Source organism: Periophthalmus magnuspinnatus, chromosome 16 (genome assembly GCF_009829125.3).
Source record: "Periophthalmus magnuspinnatus isolate fPerMag1 chromosome 16, fPerMag1.2.pri, whole genome shotgun sequence".
Lineage (NCBI taxonomy): Eukaryota > Metazoa > Chordata > Actinopteri > Gobiiformes > Gobiidae > Periophthalmus > Periophthalmus magnuspinnatus.
The window spans coordinates 12405353-12431922 of NC_047141.1; the positions used below are offsets into that span (position 1 = coordinate 12405353).

At 37.9% G+C, this 26570-nt stretch overlaps 1 protein-coding gene across 2 annotated transcripts; it reads left to right on the forward strand.

The window, feature by feature from the left end:
- Positions 1–4198: 4198 nt before the first annotated feature.
- Positions 4199–25993, forward strand: si:dkeyp-97a10.2 (uncharacterized). 2 transcript variants are annotated; one of them, XM_033981190.2, is made up of 6 exons: positions 4199–4437; positions 5981–6040; positions 10874–11242; positions 19254–19493; positions 25039–25138; positions 25749–25993. In XM_033981190.2, the coding sequence occupies exons 2-6, from the start codon at positions 5989–5991 to the stop codon at positions 25804–25806; spliced, it is 819 nt and encodes a 272-aa protein (XP_033837081.1). In that variant the 5' UTR covers positions 4199–4437; positions 5981–5988; the 3' UTR covers positions 25807–25993. The 2 variants fall into 2 exon arrangements, with proteins under 2 accessions (XP_033837081.1, XP_033837082.1); XM_033981191.2 differs by having other exon boundaries at positions 5984–6040.
- The last annotated feature ends 577 nt before the right edge of the window (positions 25994–26570 follow it).

The following is a 26570-nucleotide window of genomic DNA, read 5'->3' on the forward strand; positions in this document are numbered from 1 at the left end:
TTTCAAGTCCAGTCAAACGCAATCGTCCAATCAGATCTGTTTTTTTAGTGACACATTGAGCTCATTGGTCACCTATGACTTACAAATAAAAACAAATTCATCTCACTTCAGATTAACAGAGTTTGGTGGTTTATCCATTGATTCTGCAGAAATTTGCCATGTATTACAGCTCCCTGTGAGATTTTTTTTCCGACTCAGGCCCTGCTTGGCTAATCCACCTGTCAATCACATCCATTTGAAAATGTGGAGATTCTCAGGTGACTCACATCTTCATACAGTATTGAAGAAGTGTGTATTCTGGATCTCAGGCAAAGGAATGATTAAAAAATAAAACAAAAAAACAAAACAAAACATAGGCCTATATAGATAGCTAACTTTTGCTAATTTAATGGGACAACAGAAATAAATACCAAATCTATGCATAATTGAATATACAGAAAAAGTCAAATTATTATTTCAAAGTTTAGGCCATGGGTGTCCAAACTTTTTTTTTGGTGAGGGCCGCATCTTGAAATACATTTGAAGCAGAGGGCCACAGTCAATACTATGAGTTCTGTTGGGTGCATTTGACATAGTTTTGACGCCACCACCATACCTTTTAATAAAGCTTGGAATGTTAATTTTATATCTGTTTTACAATGAAATGTGATATTATTGAGGTTTTAGTACTAGAAATTCTTATATAGCTGAGAAAACGTCTGTATGATCAATTGGGCCAGGTCAGCAGAAAGTCTGAGGACCAATGAAAATGTTCTGAGGGCCGCATTTGGCCCCTGGGCCGTAGTTTGGACACCCCTGGTCTAGGCCTATATGAGCTTAAAATAGTAGTGTTATAAGTTTTAGGTTTAGCAAACAAAAAAATAAAAACTATTAAAGCAACTAAGCAACAATACAACCGATAAGAATTGTGTTATTATTCAAAACCTTTAATGGACGACAGTAAAATTTACACGTCTGGAAGTAGATCTATATTTCTTATACAAAATATAATTAATCACCCCATAAATTTAAATTCGTATTCAGAAATCAAACTTTTTCCCCACTGATGATTGGAGAAGGAGACTAGTTTAAGGTCTCTGTATGTGGTTTTTTTTTTTTCCATCAACTATTTAAAAGCAGCCGATTGCACATTTCCCTGATAACTTAAGTCACTACCTTTTCTCACTTCCTTATCTATTGCACTAGATTAGCCCATATCCCATGTTGACACTTTCTGGTGTATTGCACATGGCTGCATAGTTGATTTAATATGAATTTATCCTATTACATGGTATGAGTGGGATTTTTCATTGGATTTTTTCTCTTTTTTTTTTTTTTTTTACTCCCCTCATTTCTACACATTTTTAATTCTTTCCAGATAGCAACAAGCAAGGCGCCTTCTAATCTTTTGCTTTGTAATCCAAAACACAATTAAAGATAAGATAAATTATAGCTGTCTGCATAGCAATTTTCCATATTGACAAAACAGATAAAACCGTCAGTAGCAATTAAGATCAATACATGGCTAGAATACAAGCTCTGTTAATGGGAATAACTATGCTTTTTATCATTAAAATGCCAATTACTTCCTTTTTTCAAGATTCAAGGTCATATTTAACTTTCTGCGCTCTGATTGGACACGTAATGGCGGCAACGTTATGATAAAGAGATTAATAAATACCATCAAGTCCTTCTAATGTTTAGCCTGTGATAACAAGAATTGATATAAACAACCTATTTTCCACACTGTATATGCCCAATGTCTACTCACTGATGATGCATTACTGCCCCCCGCTGGTTTGTTGCAGTAATTCCCCCTCCTCTGTAGACAAAGTGCTCAGTGGGTGCAGCAGCTGTGATTGCCATGATTATTCATAAACCATGCGAAAACACAAATGGATTAATAATCATTTTAGAACGGCTCGTGCCCCGGGAAGTGTCTCTAAAGAGGGGTGCCGTGGAGCTAACTCGGTGAATAAGTCATGTCATTACGTTTCAATGCTCTAATGGAGGAAGAGAGGGATGGGCGGGCAGAGGTGACAGAAGAAAAGTCAGATTTCCAAGGCGATATTTCCAGACTGTTTTAACACACTAGTTTGTACTTTGTGTTGTAATGTGTTGACTAAGCAGCATCTACATGTAAATGGATGGCACTGGAGGTATAGAGTAACTTTTCTGCTAAAGGGACTATATTACATACCTGGAGTTGTGTTTTGTTTCACTCATACATGTTTAACACACAAACCCTCAAACAGAAAACACTCTGTCCCACCTTGTGATGTCATGCGGTAATACAGGAAGTGCTCCACAAGTGTTTTTAAACTCCATAGGTGTAATTTAGGACCTTTAAAGTGTTACAATAATAGCTATAGTTATGTTGTAGTGCAGTGGTTCCCTAAGCTTTGTCTCACCTCTAATTCAGGTACAAAGTCAATTACTTTTTCACTGTACCATGGTGAACCGAGCCTTCACCATTGTTATCCCCACCCCTCGAACTTTCTCCATCAAACTGTTGTTCCACATAATGTCTGTGTTCTTTTAGTTTATTTTGTAGTAGTCCAATGTCTTTTTCTTGCCTATGCCGGGGTTTTTAAGTTTATTTTGAAGCGCTATATAAAACATATTTTATTATTGTTGTTGTTATTATGATTATTATGATTATTATTATTATTGATCTGCTTACTATTGCATTGTCCATCATTACAACTATATTTTTAATCACTCAATATGTTTTAATGAGACTGTCCAGTATCCTCCAGAAGATCCTTAAAGATAGAAGATTTGCTACATTTTTTTTATTTAGTCTTATACCAATTTCAAGTACCCTTTGATAAGTGCACTAGTTTGATTGTACACTGAAAATGTGTCTTAATTTGCCTTTAGTTGTATTGTATTACACTATTTTCCGATGTATGTTATAATATTGGTTCATCATCAAAAACAGACCCTGCATATTAATTTACTCAAGCATGTGTGAATGAAACAAAACACAACTCAGGGTATGTTTTTGAGAAGGTAACAGCATTATAACATGGCTAAAAGCTCACAATATTTTGTGTAATAGAGGACTTTTAACTAAATGTGCAGTAGCTTATGCCTTAAGTATATACACTAAACATAAAGTAATTGTCGCTAACATTTGTTGAACCAGTCGTCAGTTGTACCAGCCAACAAACAAAGCAAATGAAAAAAATGAATATAATTTGGCGTATTGTTTTTAATAAGTTTAGAAAATTGCATTTTTATGATGGTCACATTAGAATAATCGCATTGTTTCTCAAATCAGAGCCCATAAAAGACACTTCCTTGTTTGATGAATTTCTTCTGCACCCACCACAGTCATCTTCAGCTCCTTTCTCACTGTAAGATAGCCTTTTCTTTTAGCCCTTTCTATTAATTTTTCAAAGTGTTTCCTATCTATTTTTCAGACTTCCCGACAATAACATGATAACAAAAAATCCCCTACAGTGAGTGGACATTCAAAGAGTGGAGGAAAAAGTTGTGGAACTGGCTATTGCTTTGGGGCATTTGTATATTTAGACCGGCATCTTATTATACACAAAGTTAACTTCTGTATTTCTGCACACAAGGCTATAAGTATTTCAATAAGTTTTTTGTACTTAGCAAACTATAGTGGGGCAAACACGGACCTTTGTGGGACCCCATAGCTGTTTGTAAACAAAACATTTACCGTGTAATTTTTATCCTTGGACTACAGCAAACTGTTTAAAATCAACTCAATCTGTTTTGTAACTCAACTTTTTAAAACTACATATGGTGCACAAACTTTCTCTTCTCAAAATTTTTCCCAGGGGAACCCAAATGGTGGCATTCCCCATTACGTGCATGAAGCTACCTTTGAATAGTGTCACTCCCACAACTTCTCCAAACTATTTATCTTATAACCCTCTTTACAATACAGTTAAGACAATGTATTGGGACGGTCGTGTTGGATAAGGAGCTCTAGGGTACAAAGCCCATTGAGAGACTGAATCCCCAACATTGTAGCTACTTCCTCCCTGCTTACATGTTATCTGTAGTGACAAACTGTGGCTTTGGAGATGGGCCAACGCACCTCTTAGTTAACAATAGAAAGTAGTTCTTATTTTAAGCACAGTAGCAGAGGCAGTGTACTGTACAGGAAGGAGAAGGTGGGGTAGGGGCTGGGGGCGGAGTGGGACTAGTTCACTTGAAAACGAAGTGACGCACACTGTGACTCACTGAGAGCTGCAAGAGGGACAGGGGAGAGGTTGCAAAGAGGAAGAGCCAAAACACTGTAGCTTTAGTGCGCTTTGGTGTCATCAGAAAAGTGACAACTCCAGTTAAAAGTGCAACAAGGCAATGGAAAGTGTTTTGAAGATTAGGTTTTATTTAGGGCCGTAAAGTAAAAAAAAAATTGCTGAAGAAACAGAGGGGAGTGAAGGTGAGGGAGTGTGGACGGACTGGGGCTTTGTGAAGGTAAGAGAACTCCACTTTAGGTTGGTATGGGAGAGTCTTATCAATGGGATGGTTGTTTCAGAGTTGGTGGAATTAGCTTAGCCGTTCATGCATGATTTGATAGTGTTTTAGGTTTTAAAGCTCCACTGTATAATGTTTTAGCCAGAAAATAGACAAAAAGACAAGCATGTTTTGTTTTTTTCATTTGTGATGTTTTTGCGCTGAAAATCGTAAAAGAACTCATCTCCCCCTGCATGTTTTCATAGTAATGCGATTCCTTTGGCTGTAATGTTCCATGGTATGAAATGTATCTATTCCCATGGAGAATGTTCCAATGTATGGATTTAACTTCTGTATCTCCTTGGAATGACATGCCACCTTGAGAATGTTACTCCATGTTGCTTTAATCTGAGTCATTTTCAGTTTTTCATTTCAACTTTAATTGCAACTACTGTATACAAATTAAAATATACACCAACTTTTGCGCTACAGTTGGCACAAGGACACGTTGAAAAGAGCTTAAATAAGTACAAATAAGTAACAGTATTTTTTAATGCAAGACCAATTCTCTGGAGTCCCCTGGATAAAATTGAGTTTTCTTTGCAGAGATCTTGCCAAACAAACAGTACAAAAGAGTTTTCAATTTGACCAAATGCTTTAGAAGAAGACTAACTATATCATTTTACAAATTGATTTTACAAGGATGTTTTTTTAATTTTGTAGAGGCCTTAAGCAGCACCTGTTTGCAAAAACAAAAACAAAAAAAAGACTATAGTCACATTTATTGGTGCATTTAAATTCAGATGGGCTGAATACTATTTTATTATTATTTCATTTTTTCTGTAATATTATTAGATTTTTATTAATATATATATTTTTCTCCCTCCTCCTTTTATGTCCTTCTGCAAAACTCTTCTCTTTCATAAACTCAAATGGCAAAAGAATGAAAGGAAATAATTAAAGTAAGTTGAATTGAATTGAATATAACATAGGTAATAGTACATACTTTAAATGTAATATAAATACTATATATATCTGGACACATGGAACATAATTTCTGGTAAGTTGAGGCTTAAGTGCATGGGCCTATAGACAACTTGCAATATACCTACACACCTCTGCCAAATATTCCAACAGAAATTACAAACTGAGTAAATTTTGCCAAAATGTGTGTTTGGCAGGATTAAACCAGTAGAAATAACAGATACTATATTTGTTATACTGTGCTTTTAGACCTACCGATAGCCTAGTTTCTCTGATGTCCTGGTTTAATCCCTGCGTTAGACTTTATACCTTCCATTGCACATTATTTATTTGTCACATGCAAGACTGTGTTGTGCTCGAGGGCTCTGTCTTGGCAACAAACTCTTCTACATTCGTTCCAAGTTCTGACTATGGTAATGTGCCTGTGGTCCCCAAATAAACAACTCATCATAATAAAGTAAAACATAATAATTGGCATATGTTTTTGGTCTGACATGCTGTTGGGAGTGATGTGCCACACAGAGCAGAGGAAGCCCAGTGTTTGTCTATGAGGTCATGTGTGCATGTTTTTGTTCATCAGCAGGTGCCATGGATGTGCTGTGTTTCCTGAGCTGGAGGGTGGCCTCACTGCTCCTGCTGAGTAAGGATGTTTTTTTTGTCATTATCATTTTAATAATTTTTGAACCCCCAGGAAGTAGCTTTGATTGGTTTGTAAGAAAACATTCAACTGTGTAAGGTACAAAAGCGAAGCATCACAAAAGCAGATGTGAAATTTTATTGAAAATGCGGTTTCTTGCTGAGTAAAAGTACAAACTTATTTAAAGCTTGAAATAGTCCACAGTATGTAAGTATTTGGCCAAATAGACACAAATAAAAGCATATTTTTCATTCATTCATTTTGGTTGTGTTTATTCCACTGAAAAGCCTTGATATAAAAAAGCATCCGTCCTTGATGTGAGCATCTCCACAAACATGGCTCTTATTTGGCATGGAGAAGGTCCTCCTCCTTCTTGTTTCCGTGGAAACGTTCCTTTGGCTATAATATTAAATAGTATGGCATGAAACATCTCTTATTTTCATGGAATCATGCAGGTGACGTGCCATCTCCAGAAAGTTACACACTGTACCTTTATCTGAACTGAATGAATGAAAATAAACAAATCCCCTACAGCAGAAAGCAGAATGAGCCTCACACGATTGTGTCATTTGGGTTGCTAGTTTCAGTGCTGCTTTAAACCAAAAAGGACTTTCTCTGGTCTGAATTACCCCTACCTAAACCCTGGCACCTGCAGCCAGTCATTAATCAGTGCTAGTGCAGCCTCTGCAGCTCAGTGAATGAATTCTGCAGGCGCAGCCTTCACACTGTACTTAAGTACTAGAAATCCATATAATTTATATCCAAGGTCATTCTGTTTACTATTATACTTAAAACAATAGCCTACTGAACATTTTCTGTCAGTCCTTTGTATTAAGTCTTATAAATGGTTCATTACACTTTTCTAGACAGACATCTGTGTTAAATGAACTGAATAAAATAAGTGTCCTCACAGTTTTCCAAGTTACAGTTTACCCATATAACAAACACGGTTAATGTGCAACAAAAACAAACTGCCTCTCCACAAATGTACCGTAGTGTTCATTACCTCCAGGTACATAATTACTATTGTAAGTCACTAATTAACAATTACTGAAAGCACTACTATGATTTAATTATGAAACAAATGATTGACAAGGTTATGGAAAAGTGTCCCCGCTGTGCTGGAGGTAAGCCAGTCTCCTGTGCCAGTAACACTGAAGGTGCTTTACCTAACTTTTACTGTCTTAAAAATGTGAAAAACACAACTAGTTCATATTTAAAAAAATGCAGTGGTCCAAAGTTATTCCTCACTTGACTTATGCATTCTAAGCATCCAAAATACTCACCGCAATTCATTTGTAAGTGCTTTTCACAACTCTCAGAGACCAGAGTGGTAAAGAATAACTAGCATGCTAACACACACTTTCTAACTATTGGACACTAAAATGCTTAATATTAAGATGTCTGTGTAATCCTTCAGTCATCCAGGTCTGACCCATAGTAAAAGCCAAAATTAAATCTGTCAAAATGGACAAAAAGTTGTAGGAGTGAAGATGTTTCGTTGCTCATCCAAGCCGCTTCTTCAGTTCTGGTCAGATTGCTGCTGGTGGCCACTGCCTTATATCTGTCTAAAGGGAGGAGTGAGCTGCACTGAAACTGTAAACAGCTACTGTTTACAATTTCTGTATGTAGGTCTAGGTCTAGGTCTTGAACTACACTAAGTGTGAACTTTATGGGCACCACTTGAGCTCTGTGTTGTAGCTTAAGTGCTGTCCACAAACACAGAGGGAAAAATGAAGGAGGAGCAACATGTGGAGAAAGCCCTCTCTGCTTGTGGATATCCAAAATGGGCTTTCAATAGATCTAAGAGAGGACAACAGGGAATCTGAACCTAGAAGGAAAAGGCGTAACTATTCCTGGTGTGGAATAGTTATGCCAGCTGGTGTGTCGGAAAAACTTCAAAGAATTTTCAGACAGTATGAGATTCCGGTCTATTTCAAACCTACAAACACCCAAAGGACAAAACCCCGAGCCCTAAACAAAGCAATGTAGTCTACTCCATTCAGTGTAGTGAAGAGTGCAGTGAGCATTACATTGGAGAAACTAAACAGCTGCTCCATAAGAGGATGTACCAACACCGGCGTGAGAGCTCCTCTGGACCCCAGTCCGCCGTGCATCTCCATCTTAAAGCCACTCCTTTGAAGATAGTGAGGTTCAGATCTTAGCCAGAGAAAAGAAATGGTTTGAGAGAGGAGTTAAAGAAGCTATTTTTGTTAGGAAAGAGAATCCTTCCTTGAAAAGGAATGGGGGCCTGAGTCATAATTTATCTCCAGTTTATAACTCCATCCTCAGACCCAAAGCAAACAAAGCAAACAAAGGGCTCAATGATTATGCTAAGTAGGTCTCAGGCTCAGTTCACACTAAATGTAGCTCAATAGACCTAGCCTACAAACAGAAATTGTAAACAGTAGCTGTTTACAGTTTCAGTGTAGTTGGCCCCTCCCTTCAGACAGATATAAGGCAGTGGCCACAAAGTAATCTGACCAGAACTGAAGAACTTGGATGAGCAACAAAACATCTTCACTCCTACAACTTGTCCAGTGTACAGATTTAACTTTGGCTTTTACTTTTAATAATAAGATGCAAACAGCACACAACAGACTCAAGACTCAAGAGCAGCTTATATAATATACTGGAGCAAGACATATTTTGCTCAAATACAAGTGACAAAATTCAGCAGCAGTGTGAAGTCATTTTGGTGCAAATAAAAAAAAATCCACTACTCGCAGCTATCCACAGGAGGGGCCAACAATTTCACGGCTCTTTGTTATGAGGACATATACGGCGACATCAGCTCACATCGGGCACAGCAGTTTTCTAACGTGGAAGTCAGTGAACTGGTTTCTTTTATTAAGTCATTTTAGATCTGTATTATGATTTAAAATGCCCAAACTATAACACAATGATCCACAGGTGTCACAGATTAGAACTATACAGCAGACAGAAGCGCAATGTCTTCTTTAAACTACCCTCCGCATCAATACACCTTACATAACTGCACACACATCAGGCGTGGTAATCATCTGCAGTACATCATACAGACATCAGCTGACAAAATACATAAAGAATCAGAAAGAAGTACATGGTGACAGTAAAATAGAAGGCTATATTGTGGATCTAATAACTTCCTGTTAGAGCCCAAACAATGTGTCTATACAGTAATTGATCTGTTGCCAAAAGGTCACGTTTGATGGATGGGGAAATGTGTGCAAATACTGAGTAGGATAAATAAGCATGTTAATTGGTGCTGCTTAGACTTTAGTAATTAATTAACGCAGATGTAAATAAATATGTTTTAATTAAAGTTGTTCCCTCGTTAACAACATGCCTGAAGGGTTTTTGATGTTATCTCTGCATGTTTGAGTATTTTAGTGATCTCTCCTGGGCCCTATTCGAATCCTCTTTACGGTTAGCTTCTGTGAAATGCTCAGCCCACAAGCCTATCCATGCTCCCACACGACAATTCTCCATAAATATACCAAAGCAGGATACAAAACGGCAACAACAACTTCACAAACCTGATGCGATGTGCAGTAGGAACATGTTTTGTAGCTTTTTCAAAACAATAAAAGGTAAAATGGTGATCTAAATATGTTATTTGTTAGCAGTTCATACCCCAAAATACCTCCTCTTCAACGAAAACTTTAAAAAATTTTGGTGGGATGCACTAATGCACAAGACTCGATTAATGGCCACTGTTTGTCCAGAAAGTAAATGTTATTACAGACATTATAAACAGAAGATAGGTTAACTATGGTCATGGGATTGGTAACAGGACAAAGGCAAGACTGTACTTCCCTTTGATCATTTGATTACCAGCTCTGACCATTTGCTGAATGTCTCCCAGCTCTTCACTCCTATTTCTTGCAACTTACTGTGCTGCCTAAAACAAAAGCAATGTTCATCAATAGGTCATGGTTCAAAAAGTTTTCAAAGTTAGTCATCTGGATACTATTTTTGAAATCAAGACTTTTTGACTCCAGAAGGCCTAATTTGATAGTACTGGTCTGAGACACTAGGAGTTATATTGCACTGGGCTAAATTAAAAGCTAGAACGTAATTCAAATTATATAAATAGGTTCTGCCCCAAAGGCAGAACTGCTCTACCCTACCCCTACTGATCTGCCTCACTCCTTTATCACAGTTATGTCCCTGATTAGCATTTGATTGGCTTGATTTCACTTGACCCAGATGTGAGCATACTACTGTACACAACAGGCAGATTGTACCTCAACCCACCATTTCTGTCCAAAGAGGGATTCAAAAACTGTGATGACGATCTTTGAAAACTTTTCTACCTTAGACCCTGACACGTGTAGCCCTCTGATTTGAGTTCTACTCATCAATGGATGGCTCTCGCTGAAGACGATCTATCAGTGTGAAGTATTTGTTTGAACTCTCCAATCGGAAATGATCGAAGTGTTCAAACAAATACTTCACACTGATAGATTGAAGTGTTGCAACAATGAAGCAAATAAAAAAATGTAACATTTGCACATTTTTCAAAAACAAAATTGCTGGTATTTTTTGCTAAAATAGGCCAAAGTATGTGTACAGGCATTGGCACGTTTGTGTTGGTGCATCCACTGATGGCTTCTGCCCAAGCCATAATGCTGCCCTGTGATTGGTCAGTCTCTATACCACCAGTGAAGCAGAACTTATCACAAGTAAACACTGATTGATTCTTAAGAGTTTGTGAACTCACAAAATTGCAAGAATTCATCTTGCTGGCAAGGTTACCTTGGACCACTCCTGGACGACTGAGGGTTTACACCAACTTGTCACAGCTCATTGTATTGTATCATTCCTTTTCATCATTATATCTTCTTTCCTCAGTACCTTGCACCTGTAACTCTTTAAATGTGCGAATCTTGAACGAGGGGCCAGTGCACGTGATCCCTGGCTCCAACCTGCTCCTCCGTGCCCACATCGAGTCTTCCACCCAGGACAAGGTCTCTATGGTCACATGGGAACGAGAGACCGAGACTGGCCCCACACCCAACAGGCGCGTACTGGCCACATGCCCAGGCAGCAGCCAAAGTCCGTGCGCTGGGACCTTGCCAAATGTGCTAGCTAACATGGGAAAAGAGGAAAGCACGCTCCAGATCAGTGGATACCAGCCAGCTGATGGAGGGGACTACATTGTGACTGTAACACACCAGAACGGAAACAAGACCAGCGCGCGGTGCATTGTCAGAGAGTATGGTGAGTATACAATCAACAGAGAGGGTTTATTGAATGTATAAATGCTGGAGGTCAGTCAACAGATGGCTTTCAATCTATCCATCTCCATGGAGAAAAGAAGATAGCACCAGCAGGCAAATGGAAAGGTGGCTGCTAAGGAGAAGGAGATATGTAATAGGTGGATAGATGTATACAGTGGAGCATTCAAGGTAAACACGTGGTGGAACCTCCAACAGAAAAGTTACACAGTGCCCCTTTAATGAGGAAACCCTTGTCATTCTGCTTCAACACTGAAGTTCTTGTTAAATGTTTATTGTCTAAAACAGTACGACACAAACTACTACGACAAGGCTGTAATTAAAATGAGTCTTGAAGTCTAACTATTTGCTATGGTACATTAGCACCCACAGGGTATAATAAGGACCCACTTATTTGGGTCTCAAGTGTATGATGCATGCCAATATTGTGTTCCTTGTCTTTTTGGCAGGTCACCAGGCATCAGTTTTAAGTTGTGCTCCAGTGTGTTTTAGAGTCAGTTGGGAGTAGAAGGTTTGTTTACCCATAATAAGACCAACATTTCAGTATTGTATTATTGCCCAATGCAAATATAAAAAATCCTAAATGGATGCAATAAGTGACACCAAAGAAGATCAACAGGGCATTTCTAGCTTTGGGGTGAGCCTCAGCAGAATTCAGTTTTGGAGGCTGTATTGTTTTAGTTTAGTTTATTCAGACATAAAACAAAATTAAAACAGTATGTCATATATGATAATACTAGAGCGTTATATCAGAGGTACATGGATTTGGGGCCTAAGGTGTTTTTGACTTCTTGCAAAATTCAAAGTGACTTATACATTTTTTATTTGACATACTCTATGGTAATTTTGAACTGGCTGAAAATGTATTTGTTTTTTTTTTTTTTTGCTAATTATAATGTATTTGGTCTTGTTGATGAGAGCAAACAACGAAGTTTAAATCTGTCAACTGGACAAATCTTGTAGGAGTGAAGACGTTTCGCTGCTCATCCAAGCCGCTTCTTCAATTCTGGTCAGAATGCTGGTGGCCACTGCCTTTAAATCTATCTAAGGGGAGGGGCTAGCTACACTGAAACTGTAAACAGCTATTGTCTCCAGTTTCAGCTGAGACTACCCTATTCAGCCCTTAACGACCCTGGTATTGTTCTCATTGTTCTGGGTCTGAGGATGGAGTTATAGATGGGGAAGAGGTTATGTCCCAGGCCCCCATTTCTGTTTAAGGAAGGATTCTCTTTCCTAACAAAAATAGCTTCTTTAACTCCTCTCTCAAGCTATTTCTTTTCTCTGGCTAAGATCTGAACTTCACTGTCTTCAAAGGAGTGGTTAGTGGCTTTAAGATGGAGATGTACAGCGGACTGGGGTCCAGAGGAACTCTCCCGCCGGTGTTGGTACATTCTCTTATGGAGTAGCTGGTTGGTTTCTTCAACTAATCATATTTTGACATTATCTGCACACGAATATGGCAGAGTTTGCCAAGGATTGAAGTGAAAATAGACAGGAACAGGTCAGATGATTTTTTTTAAACTTGTTCCATGGTTGAATGTTTGTTTCATTCTTAAATGCATTTATGGCTGCTGGTGTTTTATGCCTAAAGAAAGTGCAACTGTCTGACAGTCTGATTTTATGACTATTAATGTGCACAAAAAACCTCTGCAAGATTATGAAAACAGGGAGAAGATCACTTATGTCTTTTATCAGGCGCCTACTAGTTATTGTGCTGTCTGTTATGTTCATGGACATATTAATTACAGTAGCGCTTTGAGCAGTCATTCTAGATGGTTTTAGAATTTTAGGAAATTGACCTAGACTGTACATGAGTCCACGAAGTCCTTATTACTCATCAATTTGTCATTCATTGAACCTATGTTGAAATCCCCATATATAAGAGCAAGATTATTTCTTTTCCTTCTAACAAAGAAATCCACTATTTTGTTACTGAATGCAATATAATGAACCTCGGGGTCGATATACACAACTTATTAATACCTTTTCTGTTCTTTTGACTGTCATTTCTACGGTTATGCATTTTAAGACGGTCTCTTCTGTTTCTTCTAACTACATGACAGTCACAATAGTTTCTTACATCTCTCTTTCTTACATCTCTTTTGATTTTTCTGTTTAATGCAAATAATACATGGTCATTTTTATGTAGCGCTTTTCTACCTTCAAGGTGCTCAAAACTCTTTACATCAAGGAACCATTCACCCATTCACACACACATTTATGCACCAGTGTACACAGACACTGGGGGTGAGATGGGTTAAGTGTTTGGTCCAAGGACACAACAACAGCAGTCATCTGTGGGAGCTGGAATTCCACCACCAAAATGATGTTTATGTCAAGAGCACGATTCGAACTGCCAATCTTTGGCTCAGCAAAGAAACACTCTACCAACTGAGCTACTGTCACCCCAATACCCTTCATACACTTCTAGGTGTACATTATGCTCCCTCTCCTCACTCAGATATGTCTCTGATACAGAAATTATATTGAATTTTTCAATCTGATTCAGGCATTCCCTAATTTCATAAAAGTTTGTTTGTAGGCTTCAACTATTAAAATGTATGAGGGATAATGCAGTGTTCATTCTGACATCATATCTTAAATGTTCCAGACTGTAGTACTCACCATTCCAAGTTTCCTTCAGGGTCTATATCCTTTTCCATGTCATATAGTTTGTAATCCATGGAGTTATGTCGTTCAGTATTACCCAAATGCGATAGGTTTTCCATAATATCTCCTCTTACGTCTCCAAAGTTCTCCTCATATCCTCGTGTTTTTGTTTTTTCTTTAGTTATTCATATTCCAGAGTGAGATTTTGAACCTTTGTTGTTGATGCTCCATTGTGCAAGTTATTTGTTACAATCCAAATCTTTCAGTTCTTTGACCGATATGACTCTTTCCGTGTCCGGGGTCCCACTGGGTTGAATCATAACTTTACAATTTCTTGTCCAGGTTGCCTGTATTTTGTCTTGTATTTCTGTATTGTCTAACTTGACAAAAGCCAGACTGATTACAGATACAATTTAAAGGATTTTAACCATTCAAAAGCTACAACAGCAATGTTTCAAAATGTTTATTGCCATGACAACAGTTTTATATTTGCATGACTTGAAATCAGGGATGTGCCACAAGATCTTGCAAGACAAAGTTGCCTTCACCGTCAGCTCAAAGAAAAAAATGGTTAAGAGCCAGTAAGTTACTTCTCTTGAGAAGCCATAGTTCTGAAAAACTGCAAAAATGTGAAATTGTCCAAACTAAATAAATCATGTCTTTTCTTGTGGGACTTGTGTCTGATCCCTATTTGAAACCTATGGATGACATCGTGACGGTATTACAATTCACACTTTCAGCATAACATTAAACAAATGTATTTTCTGTTTTAAATTGCTCTATATTCATTAAAACAACACAAGTCTATGCACTGCTCCAGTCCTTTGTAGCACTAACTCCAGCAATTACCAATACTGTGTAATGAGCGCGCTTTTGTTCAGCACCAGCAGGCATTGTTTCCTCCCATGCCGTATTTAATAATGAAACACTTGAAATGCAACCGCCCATAGGCTCGGCTAGCTTTGTTGTTTTTCTCTTTGTTTCTGTGAGTGGGGAGGATTTTCAGTCTTTTTGCTTTACTGTATCCTACATTTGTCAAAGCTATTTTCCCCGGTGCGGTTAACAGTATCCATTCATCTCCTCGGTTCTGCTCTGCGTTGTCAAGGTTGTCCATCATCTCATGTACTCTTCTACGTTCCGCCTGCCTCACTGGTGTCATTATTGTCCCCGAAAGTGAAGCGGTTCCTCGTGACTGTGCTAAATGTTTCCCATGATTCTTTGTCTCCAGTTTTAGCAGATAGCCAAGTACAATTGTTCCGTTTATACTGACGGGGGAACGTGGCTGAGTGCCTATCGTCCAATCATCCGTTTTGTCAGCTTTTACAGTTTAAACTTTATGGTGTTTTTCCGGATGTGTTAAAGTGGTGTGTTAAAGTAATGTAGCTGAAAGTTCCCCATTTTGCAGATATTAGCGATGGCCTGTTGACCAGAGACTGCATATAGAAATGGACTAAGTGAGTGTGACGTCACCCATAGCGTTCAGCCCCAGCCAAATGAAGCTCATCAAAGCTGCTGGTTATAGCGACAAATTTCGAGCCAAGTTCACTATTAGGAATTCCGAACGTGAGAATCATAGCAGCCAAAGAGCCAATCTGGAGCGAGAAGTGTTGAAGGTAACTGTACTGGCGTCGTAGAACCCCGTTTCTACTATCCAGGAGTTAAACACCTCCACACAATAAGTCACTGACGCCAGGATGGGTGTAGACTGTCTTTATATGGCAGGTGTGAAACTGTAACAGCATAATACACAGTACATTAGCGACTTAACACGGGAAACAGCAAATAGCAACATGCTAATACACCAAATTCATGCCAGCAACGCAACATAAGTAGCATGTAAATTAGCCTGTGAATTGTTCTTTTTTTGTACCTTTTTAATTACTTACACATTTTATTATGAATATCTTTAACTTTTAGACTTGTATACTTACAGGAAATGCCTTCATGAACTACAGCGTGACTAACATGTCAGCCGAACAAGACCTTTCTGTTACACACGCATTACCGCACGTGACCTGTAGGGACAACGTCCTGATTTTATTAAAGGGCCAGCGCACTTGGCCAAACTAACACAGAAAATAGTCAAAATAGACAGGTCAGAACAGTAACGCTCCTTCCCGCTCGCACCACTGTCTTAGCAGGGAGCGGGCACTTAGCAACACTGTTAATCAAACCTCTTGCTAATGCTAGCAGGAGTGACCTCAGAGACAGAAGGCGCCTGGATTTGTCTGTTATTAATGTTCATATCTTGTTTTACGGACACAATAGTGAAATAAATACACCAGGATCATGTAGAGGAGGTGAATACGAACATTTTGAGACCAAAATGACGAGACTCACTGCAGCAGTTACAGAGACAAGAGAGAGGGATAACAATTTTCCAATGTAAAGTGAATTGGAGCCAGAGTCGATGGAGCTGGACGTGCGCCCATGATCACTATTTGGAACATGGCAGCTAGTGCGTTAGCTACGTCTATTTATATATACAGTACTGTATATGGTGTTGACATTGAATTGACAATTTTCTGACATAGACCTGGTTACGGTTCTCCAGTAGGGAAATGGGGTATTTAAAAAAAGGTTGACTTGTAATGTATTATGTAAACCTTTTCCATTTAAACATTTCAAGTTGATTCAAAGCAAATATTTGAATCTAAAATTAATGTTGTTAAAATGTAACATCATTAGGCTATAAATGTGGGGTGTGTATGATACAATACATTGGAATGTAAAAGCCTGTAGTTAGCTGGCTGTGGGCCCAATGCGTCTATCTGCTTTCTTTCTTGAAAACATAGGTCTCCATTGAGGGAGGACACAGAACTCAACATATAGGTGCAGTATGTTTTATTCAATGAGACCCACTTTGTCGCCACTCGAGATTCTTGCACATTTTTAGAAATTCACACTTTTATCTGGTCTTTTTTTTTTCCAGGCAAACATCATGTTCCAACAATAGTACGTTGTAGATTTTGACTGTGAACCAATCAGCAAACAGCACCGCACAGCCGTTCACTTATAACACCACCAAACAGCAGCTGGATCAGCTTTATATAAGAATAATGCAAGTGTTAGAAGATGGTAAACATTTGCAGACAACAAAGACGTAATCTTTTTGCGTCAATGTGACCACCGCGCGGCTGTACATTGATGGATTGGTTTAAGATTTCCTGAAATGACACCATTTGTGCAAATGGTCTTAACATTGACGCAAATAAATTATTTTGTTGGTTTCCTTCTTTTGTGGATGCTTTTAGTCTTGGTTATCAACTTAAAAGTTGTTGTGAAAGACGGGCACAGTGCTGAGATTTATGTACAATAGAGCCGTCCATTGTAGGCAAGTTTAAAGTGCTTTACAGGATAAAAAAAAAAATACATTAAAATCACAATACAACAAATTAAAACAAACGATCATAAAATTGACATTAAAAGGAGAAAAGTGCAGAATAAAATCCTTTCGGCCATATGCACAGCTAAACAGAACTGGTCATTACAGTAGTCTAAACTACTGGAGATAAATGAAGGGATAAGTCTCTACAAGTCTGGTTTTGTCGTATCCAGTGAGGCGTAGGGACCAAAGGTGCAAGACTCATGAAGATTAACAAAGTCTTTATTCACACAAAGTGTTCACAGAAGTAATAGTTCTTAAATCCACAAGGCCGGGGAACAAGGGTGCTGCATAGCATAGAGTCAATGGTACATAGTTCATAGTCCAGAGTAGCTGGGGAGCGTGGGTGCGGGTCCGTGAGCCTGGAGAAACACAAGTGCACGACAAAAATGGGGAAACACAAGACCATACCAGGGCAGAGGCTGGGGAGATCCGGAGCTGGTTCTTGGGCGGATATCTGGAGCAGATTAAAAAGTTCCAATGAGACAAAAAGGAGTACAAAGATCAAAAAGTGCTAAGCCATGAGCACATTCACGTGAAGCACACAGACGTTCCAGCGCCGAGTGACTGGTCCTGACTCCTTTTATCCACGGCAGGTGGTGTTGATTGCGTTGATGGGAAGCAGGTGCGCGCAGGAGGAGTCAGGACTCCGCCCAGCTCCGGAGACAGGCAGGTGAGGGAGGGGGAGATGAGAACACAGGGAGAGCAAAACAGGGATCATGACAGGTTTAGACAGAATACCTTTCATTTTTGCAATGTTTTAAATTTTTGCAATGTTGCATTGTAGAAACTCAGAATGTCTGAAAAGAAACTTAGCACATAGGAAGCTAGTGCAACCACAACTATCCAGTTTCATAGTGTGCCCACGGAGCATATCCTCACTCATGGTTGGAAGTAATGCAAAGGTGGGCAGGGTTTTAGTCGGCTCGAGAGTATTGCCAGATGCGCTATTGTCTGACAGAGGATACATCATGCATTGTTATAGCTGTCTGCTGTTTTCGGCTCTAAAAGTGTCCAGGAAAAGTTACTGATCACCAAAAACGTGTGAGAAATACGTGTGGCAGACAAAATTATTTAAATTCCCTGATAAATGTAAATTATATCAGCAGAAAACAGGGTCCTCCCTCCTTAGAGAGCTGTCAGCTGCATGAAAAAGGTTGTTGGTTTATATCAGGTTCAAGAGCAGAGGACTGAACAATTTGTAAAAATGTTGTGATTTTTTCTAATCCTATTTTTTGTAACAATCTAGCCTTAAATATAAAAAAGGAGAGGTTTGAAGACCTAGTGAGAATAAGTAGAGAAAGAAGCAATAGCCTAAAATATGATTCACCATTTGTTATATGTAGAAAAGGACTGTTTCTTAAGCCTGTCACAATAACTCTATATTGACTTAACCTGCACAATATCTGCAACAATATCTAGTTTGCTTCTATATTTGCACCTTTAAAGTGAAGAACTAAACAATGTGTAGGGTTTATGATACATATGCCTCATTCCAAATGCTAAAATGAACATTTTCCTATCATTTGTGAGTTTTTCTGCAGCCATTAAAAGCTCTGTACCTGATGTTTACTGTCTGGAAGATGTGAAAAAAAGGACTAGTTAATTTGACAGGGTTTGCATCAGTCCAAAGTTATTCTTAATTTTCTTGTATTTCTAGCATCCTTATTGTTCACCCAGTTCACAAGCAGTTTTCACAACTTTCAAAGGCCAAAATGGAGTTTTCTCATCTTTGTAATGCACTGTAATGTAACAACACACTTACTGGTTTTCTTCTTTTTTTTCCCTTCCTCTTTATAATTACATGCAGACAGCACACATTTCTACCAGAAGTGCTGCATTTACTATATGTCTGTACTGAGGCAGAACAGATTTTGCTCAAGTACTTGGACAAAACTGGGTACAGCCACTTTAATCGCACATTTTTTGTACTTTATTATTACCACGGGCCAAATAATGACAACTAGATCTCATATTTCCTCACCTCTTGTGTTTGCAGAGGCAGTGCACCATGTGTCTGTGAGCATAAACGTGTCCCACTCAGTGCTGGTGTGTGGGGAGGCCTGGGGGACAGAGCCTCACTTCAGTTGGCTGTACAACAGGAGGGCCTTGACCCAGACCGTGGGGCAGGTGTCCCCGGACGGCACCAGGTTGTACATTACCCAGAGACCCATCTGTGGATGCTTCACCTGCATGGTCCAAAACAAGCTGGGATACGCCACTGCCACCTACACTGCAGGTCATACATCTGTGCCATGAACTCTTAAAGCACATTTTAATTAGTTTATTTAGATTTCCAACCGGTGTGTCAGTGTTGAGGTAGTACAATGCCATGACCATTTCTTGAGTTTCCTGAGTAAATTTGTAATCCAAAAAATAAAGTAAACAGTTACCAAATTGAAATAACTAGCTACATGGGCAATATCTGCAACATTATAGACAATTCTCTGATAGTTGTGATGTGGTCATATTTTAGTAGGTGGTGTGCCATGGAATCTTTTTGATCATTAAAATGTGTCATGACTCAAAAAAGATTGAAAAAGTCTAATATAGAGAATAGTATATAAAGAGCTGCAAAAAAGAAAGTGACATCTTGGTAAATTAAAAACATTTAATGAGCTTTGTAAAACTAAAACAGTTCTAGTTCAGGCGTGATAATGGAAAAAGAAAACAATTCTGTATCTCCGAACATGGGAATTTATCTACGCCAGAAGAGTCCATACAACTTCTGCATTAGAAATGTGTTACTCTCACAAAATCTTTCTCTCTGTCTTACTCCCATTCTCTCTCTTCCTTTTTACCTTACTCTTTTTACCTTTCTATCACTCTCTTTTCTCTCACTCATTCTTTATCTCTTTCTATCTCTCTTTGTCTATCCTTATATCTCTCTATCTCTATTTTCTTGTTCTCTCTATCTCTCTCTATCTTTCTCATCCCTATATCGCTTTCTCTCTCTTTCTCTTTATCTCTTTTTCTCTCTCTCTATCTATCTATCTCTATATCTCCTTCTCTCTCTCTTTCTCTCTCTTTGTCTGTCCCTATATTTCTCTTTCGCGCTCTATTTCTTTCTTGCTCTCTCTCATTCTGTCTCTTTATTGCTATTTTCTCTCTATATCTTTCTCTCTCATTCTCTATCTCTGTCTCTTTCTCTCCCTATTCCTCTCTCTTTGTCTATATTTCTTTCTCTCTCCTTCTCTCTCTTTATCTCTTTTTCTATCTCTGTCTTTTTCTCTCTCTATTTCTCTCTCTTTGTCTCTTTCTCTCTTGTTCTCTCTCTTTATCTCTCTCTGTCTCTTTCTCTCTCTTTCTCTATCCCTATATTTCTCTCTTTCTGGCTATCTCTTTTTCTCTTTTTCTTTCTCTTTGTTGCTATTTTTCTCTTTCTCTTTCTTTCTCTCTCATTCTCTATCCCTATCTCTCTCTATCTTTCTTTCTCTATCTTTCTCTCTCTCTTATTCTTTCTCTTTGTTGCTATTTTTGTTTATTTCTCTCTTTCTCTCATTCTCTACCTCTATCTCTCTTTCTTTCTTTCTATATTTCTCTCTCTTGGTCTATCCTTATCTGTCTCTTTCTCTTCTGTTTTTCTGTCTTTATCTCCCTCATTCTCTCTATCCCTCTCTCAAGTCTATTCAAACTTCCCCAATTGAAAAATGTCATTCTTCACTTTCCTAACAGATTCCTATCATCCTAATTACTCACCACGATGAGTTTATAAGCTGTTTCTTCCCGATTCCAGTCATGGTAATACTTACAACAAATAGCATTCTAACAGCGCCCTTCCTGGTTTACAGATGATAAAATCGATTCATCATTAGCTGCAGACTGCACACAGTGGCCTCATTTTGACCCTAAGAGCTGCTTTTTTTTTACTATATATCTGCACTGGGCCAAAACAAACATCACTACATCACTTCAAATACCACAACAGCAACCTTAAAGTCATAAAGTAAAAAAAACAAACATAATTCTTAGCTCCGATTGACTTTTCTTTCAAATCTCCTCTTTATTTGCCACATGATCCATCTCTAGCCCCTGTCTGATGTCACTCACTCACTGCTGTGTTATGTATTATGTCTATGTGAGCAGACTGCTGATTGCACAGGATTCTGGGAGTTGTGTCGGCAGTCGTTTTTCGGTGATAAAGCATTTTACAGTGAGGGATCAATAACTCACCAGTGCTAGAACTGCTCTACTGCTGCAGCTTGTGCTATACATCCCAGACAAATGCATTTCTCTACAGGCGCTGAGTTATACATTTAGACTTCACTACAGAAAGATGGTTTTCAGTTGATTTGGTAAAATAAAATACTATATACGTTGGGCCTTAGTATGAGATCAGAAGTTTGTTGTTATTATTCTGCTGAGGTCTGCAAACCGTGAAAGGAGGAAGTTGGTATTTAAAACCATGTAACTCGTTCTTAGCTCTCACACACGCTTTGGCACGTCGCTGGTAAACAATATTTGAGCAGTAAGTACAAAATCAGTATTTACAAAAAGACAACAAATACACAAGGAGGTGGGGTGTGTCCTATGTCCTAAGGTAAAGTGGATTGGAGCCAGAGTCAATGGAGCTGGAAGTGCGCCCATGATCACTTCCTATTTGGAACGAGGCGGCTAACAGGTTAGCTGTGTCTATTTATATATACGGTCTATGATTCAGACACTCATTTGAAACATACACTTCCTGGCCAAAAAAAAGTCACCACCTGGATTTAACTAAGCAAATAGGTCTGAGCCTCCTGCAGTTGGTCAGGTCTAGGTTCAGCAACAGTCTGTGCTCAAAGAATGAGGTCAGCTGACACCTGAATATACTGAATGACCAGGTTATTCCATCAATGGATTTTTTCTTCCCTGATGGCACGGGCATATTCCAAGATGACAATGCCAGGATTCATCAGGCTCAAATTGTGAGCATGAGACATCATTTTCACACATGGATTGTCCACCACAGAGTCCAGACCTCAACCCCATTGAGAATCTTTGGGATGTGCTGGAGAAGGCTTTGTGCAACTGGATGGAAATGAATCTTGTGACGAAATCAAAACAATGCCACAGTGAATGCATGCTGTAATCAAAGCTAAGGTGATCCAACAAAATATTAGTGTGTGACGGGTTTTTTTGGTGGCGACTTTTTTTGGCCAGGCAGTGGATAATTATGCAATTACGTAAATAGGATTGATAGGGATGATCAACATTATAAACCTATATAGGAGTATTTTTTATTTTTTTATTTTGTATTATTATTATTATTATTATTATTATTATTATTATTATTATTATTATTATTATTATCATTATTATTATTATTATTATTATTATTATTATTATTATTATTATTATTATTATTATTATTATTATTATTATTATTATTATTATTATTATCATTATTATTATTATTATTATTATTATTATTATTATTATTATTATTATTATTTATGTATTTATTTATTTATTTTACGTTTTACTATACTAAAGCATCATTTTGATTATTTAATTTCATACCTCATTCTTTTACACATGTACATGCTGTAGGTGTAAACTGAGAATGGGTCATTTTGCATTCATTTTGGGGGGTTTTTCACATGATCGATGATTTAACGATAATCTTATTTTCACATAGCACAAGGCCCTATATGTGCCATACATTATAATAACTTTAAACTTGTAACTGTACACATGATTGACACAAACATTATTAAATCAACTTGTAATCAGGCAGGCAGACACAAGTCCGGTCACTTCATACCTGTTTGCTTTACAATTATCACATATTTTGGGCCATGAAGCAAAGTGGACCCCAGTACACAGCCAATCAGCTCAAAGTGAAATATACCATGGCTCTTTGCAAGGGCTACAATGTTTTACAACCAACTTTTTTTTATCAGGAATATTGTTCACTAGAGTTTTTATTTCCGTGTTCTATCTACTGATGTTTTAGTACTTTCTGTCATAACACTACACTTTCCCCATGTGGGACTAAAAGAGCCTAACAGTTCTCTTATCTTATCCTGAGCATGTTTCAAATGAGCGCTGCTATTGAATCTGTGTTTTTAAAAATATTCACAAACGTGTTTATTTTATTTCTGAAGGCCGGAGACACTAGCTTTGGCGGTTGTTAGTCTGTGCTTTGTTGCGATACTTCCTGTCTACGCTGATGTAAAGATTTGACATTGGCTGTAGGTCAGGTGGGCGGGACATGCGTAGGTGGGCTTCCGTGCTTTATGCATTTGTGACTAAAGAGATTGATCAAAAGTGTTGGAATACAGAATACTTGGAAGCCTGGTTTATTTATGGATCTATTGTTACTGGCTGTACTCCATGTGCCTGTGTAGAATCTGTGAATTGAAACAATAAATAGGCTACAAACATAAACGTCAATTTGTTAAGATATGGCGTACATCCAAAGACTACTGTTGTTGGTATTGGACATAGGCAGCGGTGGATGAAGTACTCAGTGTTGTTACTTCGGTGAAAGTACAGATACAGAGGTAAAAAGTTACTCAAGTAAAAGTAAAAGTATCACATGAAAACATCGGCTTAAGTAAAAGTATTAAAGTACACGTTTAAAAATGTACTTTAAGAGTAAAAAGTATTTCACACAAGTGCTGTTCATTTGCAAGTGCTGCATAAAAATGATACATATTTTTGTCATTTTTTGTGTAATCCCTCAGTTGAAGTTAGTTGACAGTTGACAGATTTAACTTTGCCTTTTACCATCAACAGTAACAATATGAATCCATTTATGAATTTTTCCTTATGAATTTTGTGCATTTATTTTTGTTTGCTCAAACCCGAAGCTTGATCTCAAAAACTTTAGTCAGAATGTTACCACAAACATGGTAAAAATAACCCCTCAGAACATCTGAAAAGTACTTTTTACCTTTCAGTCCAGTTCAAAAATGTAGTGGAGTAGAAAGTACATATACCTGCTCTTAAATGTAGTGAAGTAAAAGTAAAATTAACGTAATTGTAAAGTACAAATACCTAAAAATTTTACTTAAGCACTGTACTTTATATACATTATGCACTATGTAATACTCTGATGTCTCTGATGAACCAGGATAATGAAGTATAAAGTAAAAAAATATACTGACAACCACTACGCTACATTTGTGAGTAACATCAGAGTTTCATTAGAAAACAGATTTTTTAGCGGTTAGGGCCAAAATAAGCATAAATTCTAAAATCTAACTCTCTTATAAAATCTAAATATCTATCTAACTACATAATAAACATAACTTAAAACATTATGCTGGATGAAAATATAGCTGGTCACAACAGTTTGCCAGTCACATTTTATGGGATAGGATGTTAATATCAGTACCAGGTCGTGTGTGTAGTATTTCTAAACATGTCACTCCTGAAAGGGTCTATTGACAAAAAGCTAACTTACAGTACATTTATGTATTTATTTATACAGGGAGAGCCCAATGAGAGCACTCAGGCGCTCCTTTTCATGAGCGCCCTGTTCAAATACAGAAAAAAAGAAGAAAAGTAAGCATTAAAAACAGGTGCAGGTGTGAGTAAATATTTATCACCAGATTATTAAAGTGCATTTGTGGCACCAATGTATAAGTTTTACATGTTCCATTTTTGGAAAGCAAAATGAGTTAGATCAGTGAATTGTTGGGTTGGTGGAGATAATTCGACCACAAACTTGAGACAGTAGACAGTTGGACAGTTGGACTCGCTCATATGAAGCAGTTTGTGTGACTGTGTGATGGGGGGTGGTCAGATCAGCCGTCCCAGTGCGGTACCTTAAGAGCGTATTTGTCTGTGTGCAGGTAACTGTGATCCAGAGGACCACAGTGGGACCATAGCAGCTGTAGTGTGTGTGCTCCTGCTGTTCATCTGTGGAGGACTGTTGGGTCTGCTCTTATGGCGGTAAGAAACACTTCAGACACCCGCGCGTGGCTATAGAACAATCACTCATTTTTACATGCTATATCATCATTTAAATGTGTCCGTTACGGCGTAAAAATGCACTGTGTCACTTTCCTGTTGCATCGTCCTTTACCTCTTTTGAGCTACCTGCTGGGAGACAGGTGGCACAGTCAGGCCAAGTTATGGGGTCAGATCTGCGGAGAGGCGACCCATTCAGTTCACTCAATTCAATTTCATTCACATTTAAAAAAGACTTCAGTTCCCCAAAGTGCTTCACATAAAAAGTCAAATATACACATAATAAAGCACATAGGCAAAGAACAATAAAACACAAAGATATCCTGTCGCGCTAGTGTTAAATGCCAGGGGGGAGAGGTGCGTTTTTAGTCTAGTCTTACACTGCGTTATAGACTGACAGGCAGAGGGCGCTGTTCCATAGTCTTGGGCCTATAATTGAAGAAACGCAAAACACAATAGAGAGTTTAACGTTAAACTGTGGAACATTCAAGGCAATCCTATAACGTATTCATGGAAACGAGCTGATGATGAGCTCCCTTCTGAAAGTTACATAGTGCAGCTTTAGAGATTGTCACCATTGTGTCTGTTCCAGGAGACATCAGCGAAACAGCATCACCAGGGAGAGGCTGCACGAGCACATGGACGGCTGAACAAAGTGTTTTAAAGAGATTTCAGATTACTGTGAGTTCATTTTAAAAGCAATTTAAATCCTTGAGCATGAATAGAGCCCGTGACAAATGATTTCTCTTCTTACAATCTGCTTTTGCCTTCTTAAAAAGCAGTCATAGCTAAGTATTACAAAATGCAGATTAACATACACTACCAGTCAAAAGCTTGGACACACCTTCTCATTATTATTATTATTATTTTTTGTTATTGTTTCTTTACTATTTTCTATATTGTAGATACACAATGAAGACATGAAATAATAAAGCAAGATGTATGGAATCATATAGCATAGAAAACGTGTAATGTAAATATTTATATATATATATATATATATATATATATATATATATATATATATATATATATATATATATATATATATATATATAATATTCAGATTCCTCACAGTTTGCACCTTTTGCTTTGTTGACACTTCAGTGAGAGTCCACAGTGTGAATGATATGTCATGAAAATACAGAAATGAAAAAGTGTGTGTCAAAACTTTTGTCAGTATATTTTTGTATTTACTATGCAACAATATTTCAGATGTAAAAGTTGTCAATATATTGCTAATTTAAAAAAAAAAAAAAAAAAGCCTGGACTTACTGTAATGTAAAAACATGAGTTTATATTGACCATGGGGGACATTTTGTGTTAGATGCCCTAATTTGAGCTGCAGACATTGTCCAAAGCTCTGGTTTTAAATATACTGTATAAGAAAAGAATGAACTACTTTCACTCAACT

Bases quoted from the DNA above. Each gene is read 5' to 3' on its own strand.
- si:dkeyp-97a10.2 (XM_033981190.2), top strand. From the start codon at position 5,989: ATGGATGTGCTGTGTTTCCTGAGCTGGAGGGTGGCCTCACTGCTCCTG. The intron at 19,494-25,038 runs GTCATACATCTG...GTCTGTGTGCAG, and splicing joins CACTGCCACCTACACTGCAG to GTAACTGTGATCCAGAGGAC. The intron at 25,139-25,748 runs GTAAGAAACACT...TGTCTGTTCCAG, and splicing joins TTGGGTCTGCTCTTATGGCG to GAGACATCAGCGAAACAGCA.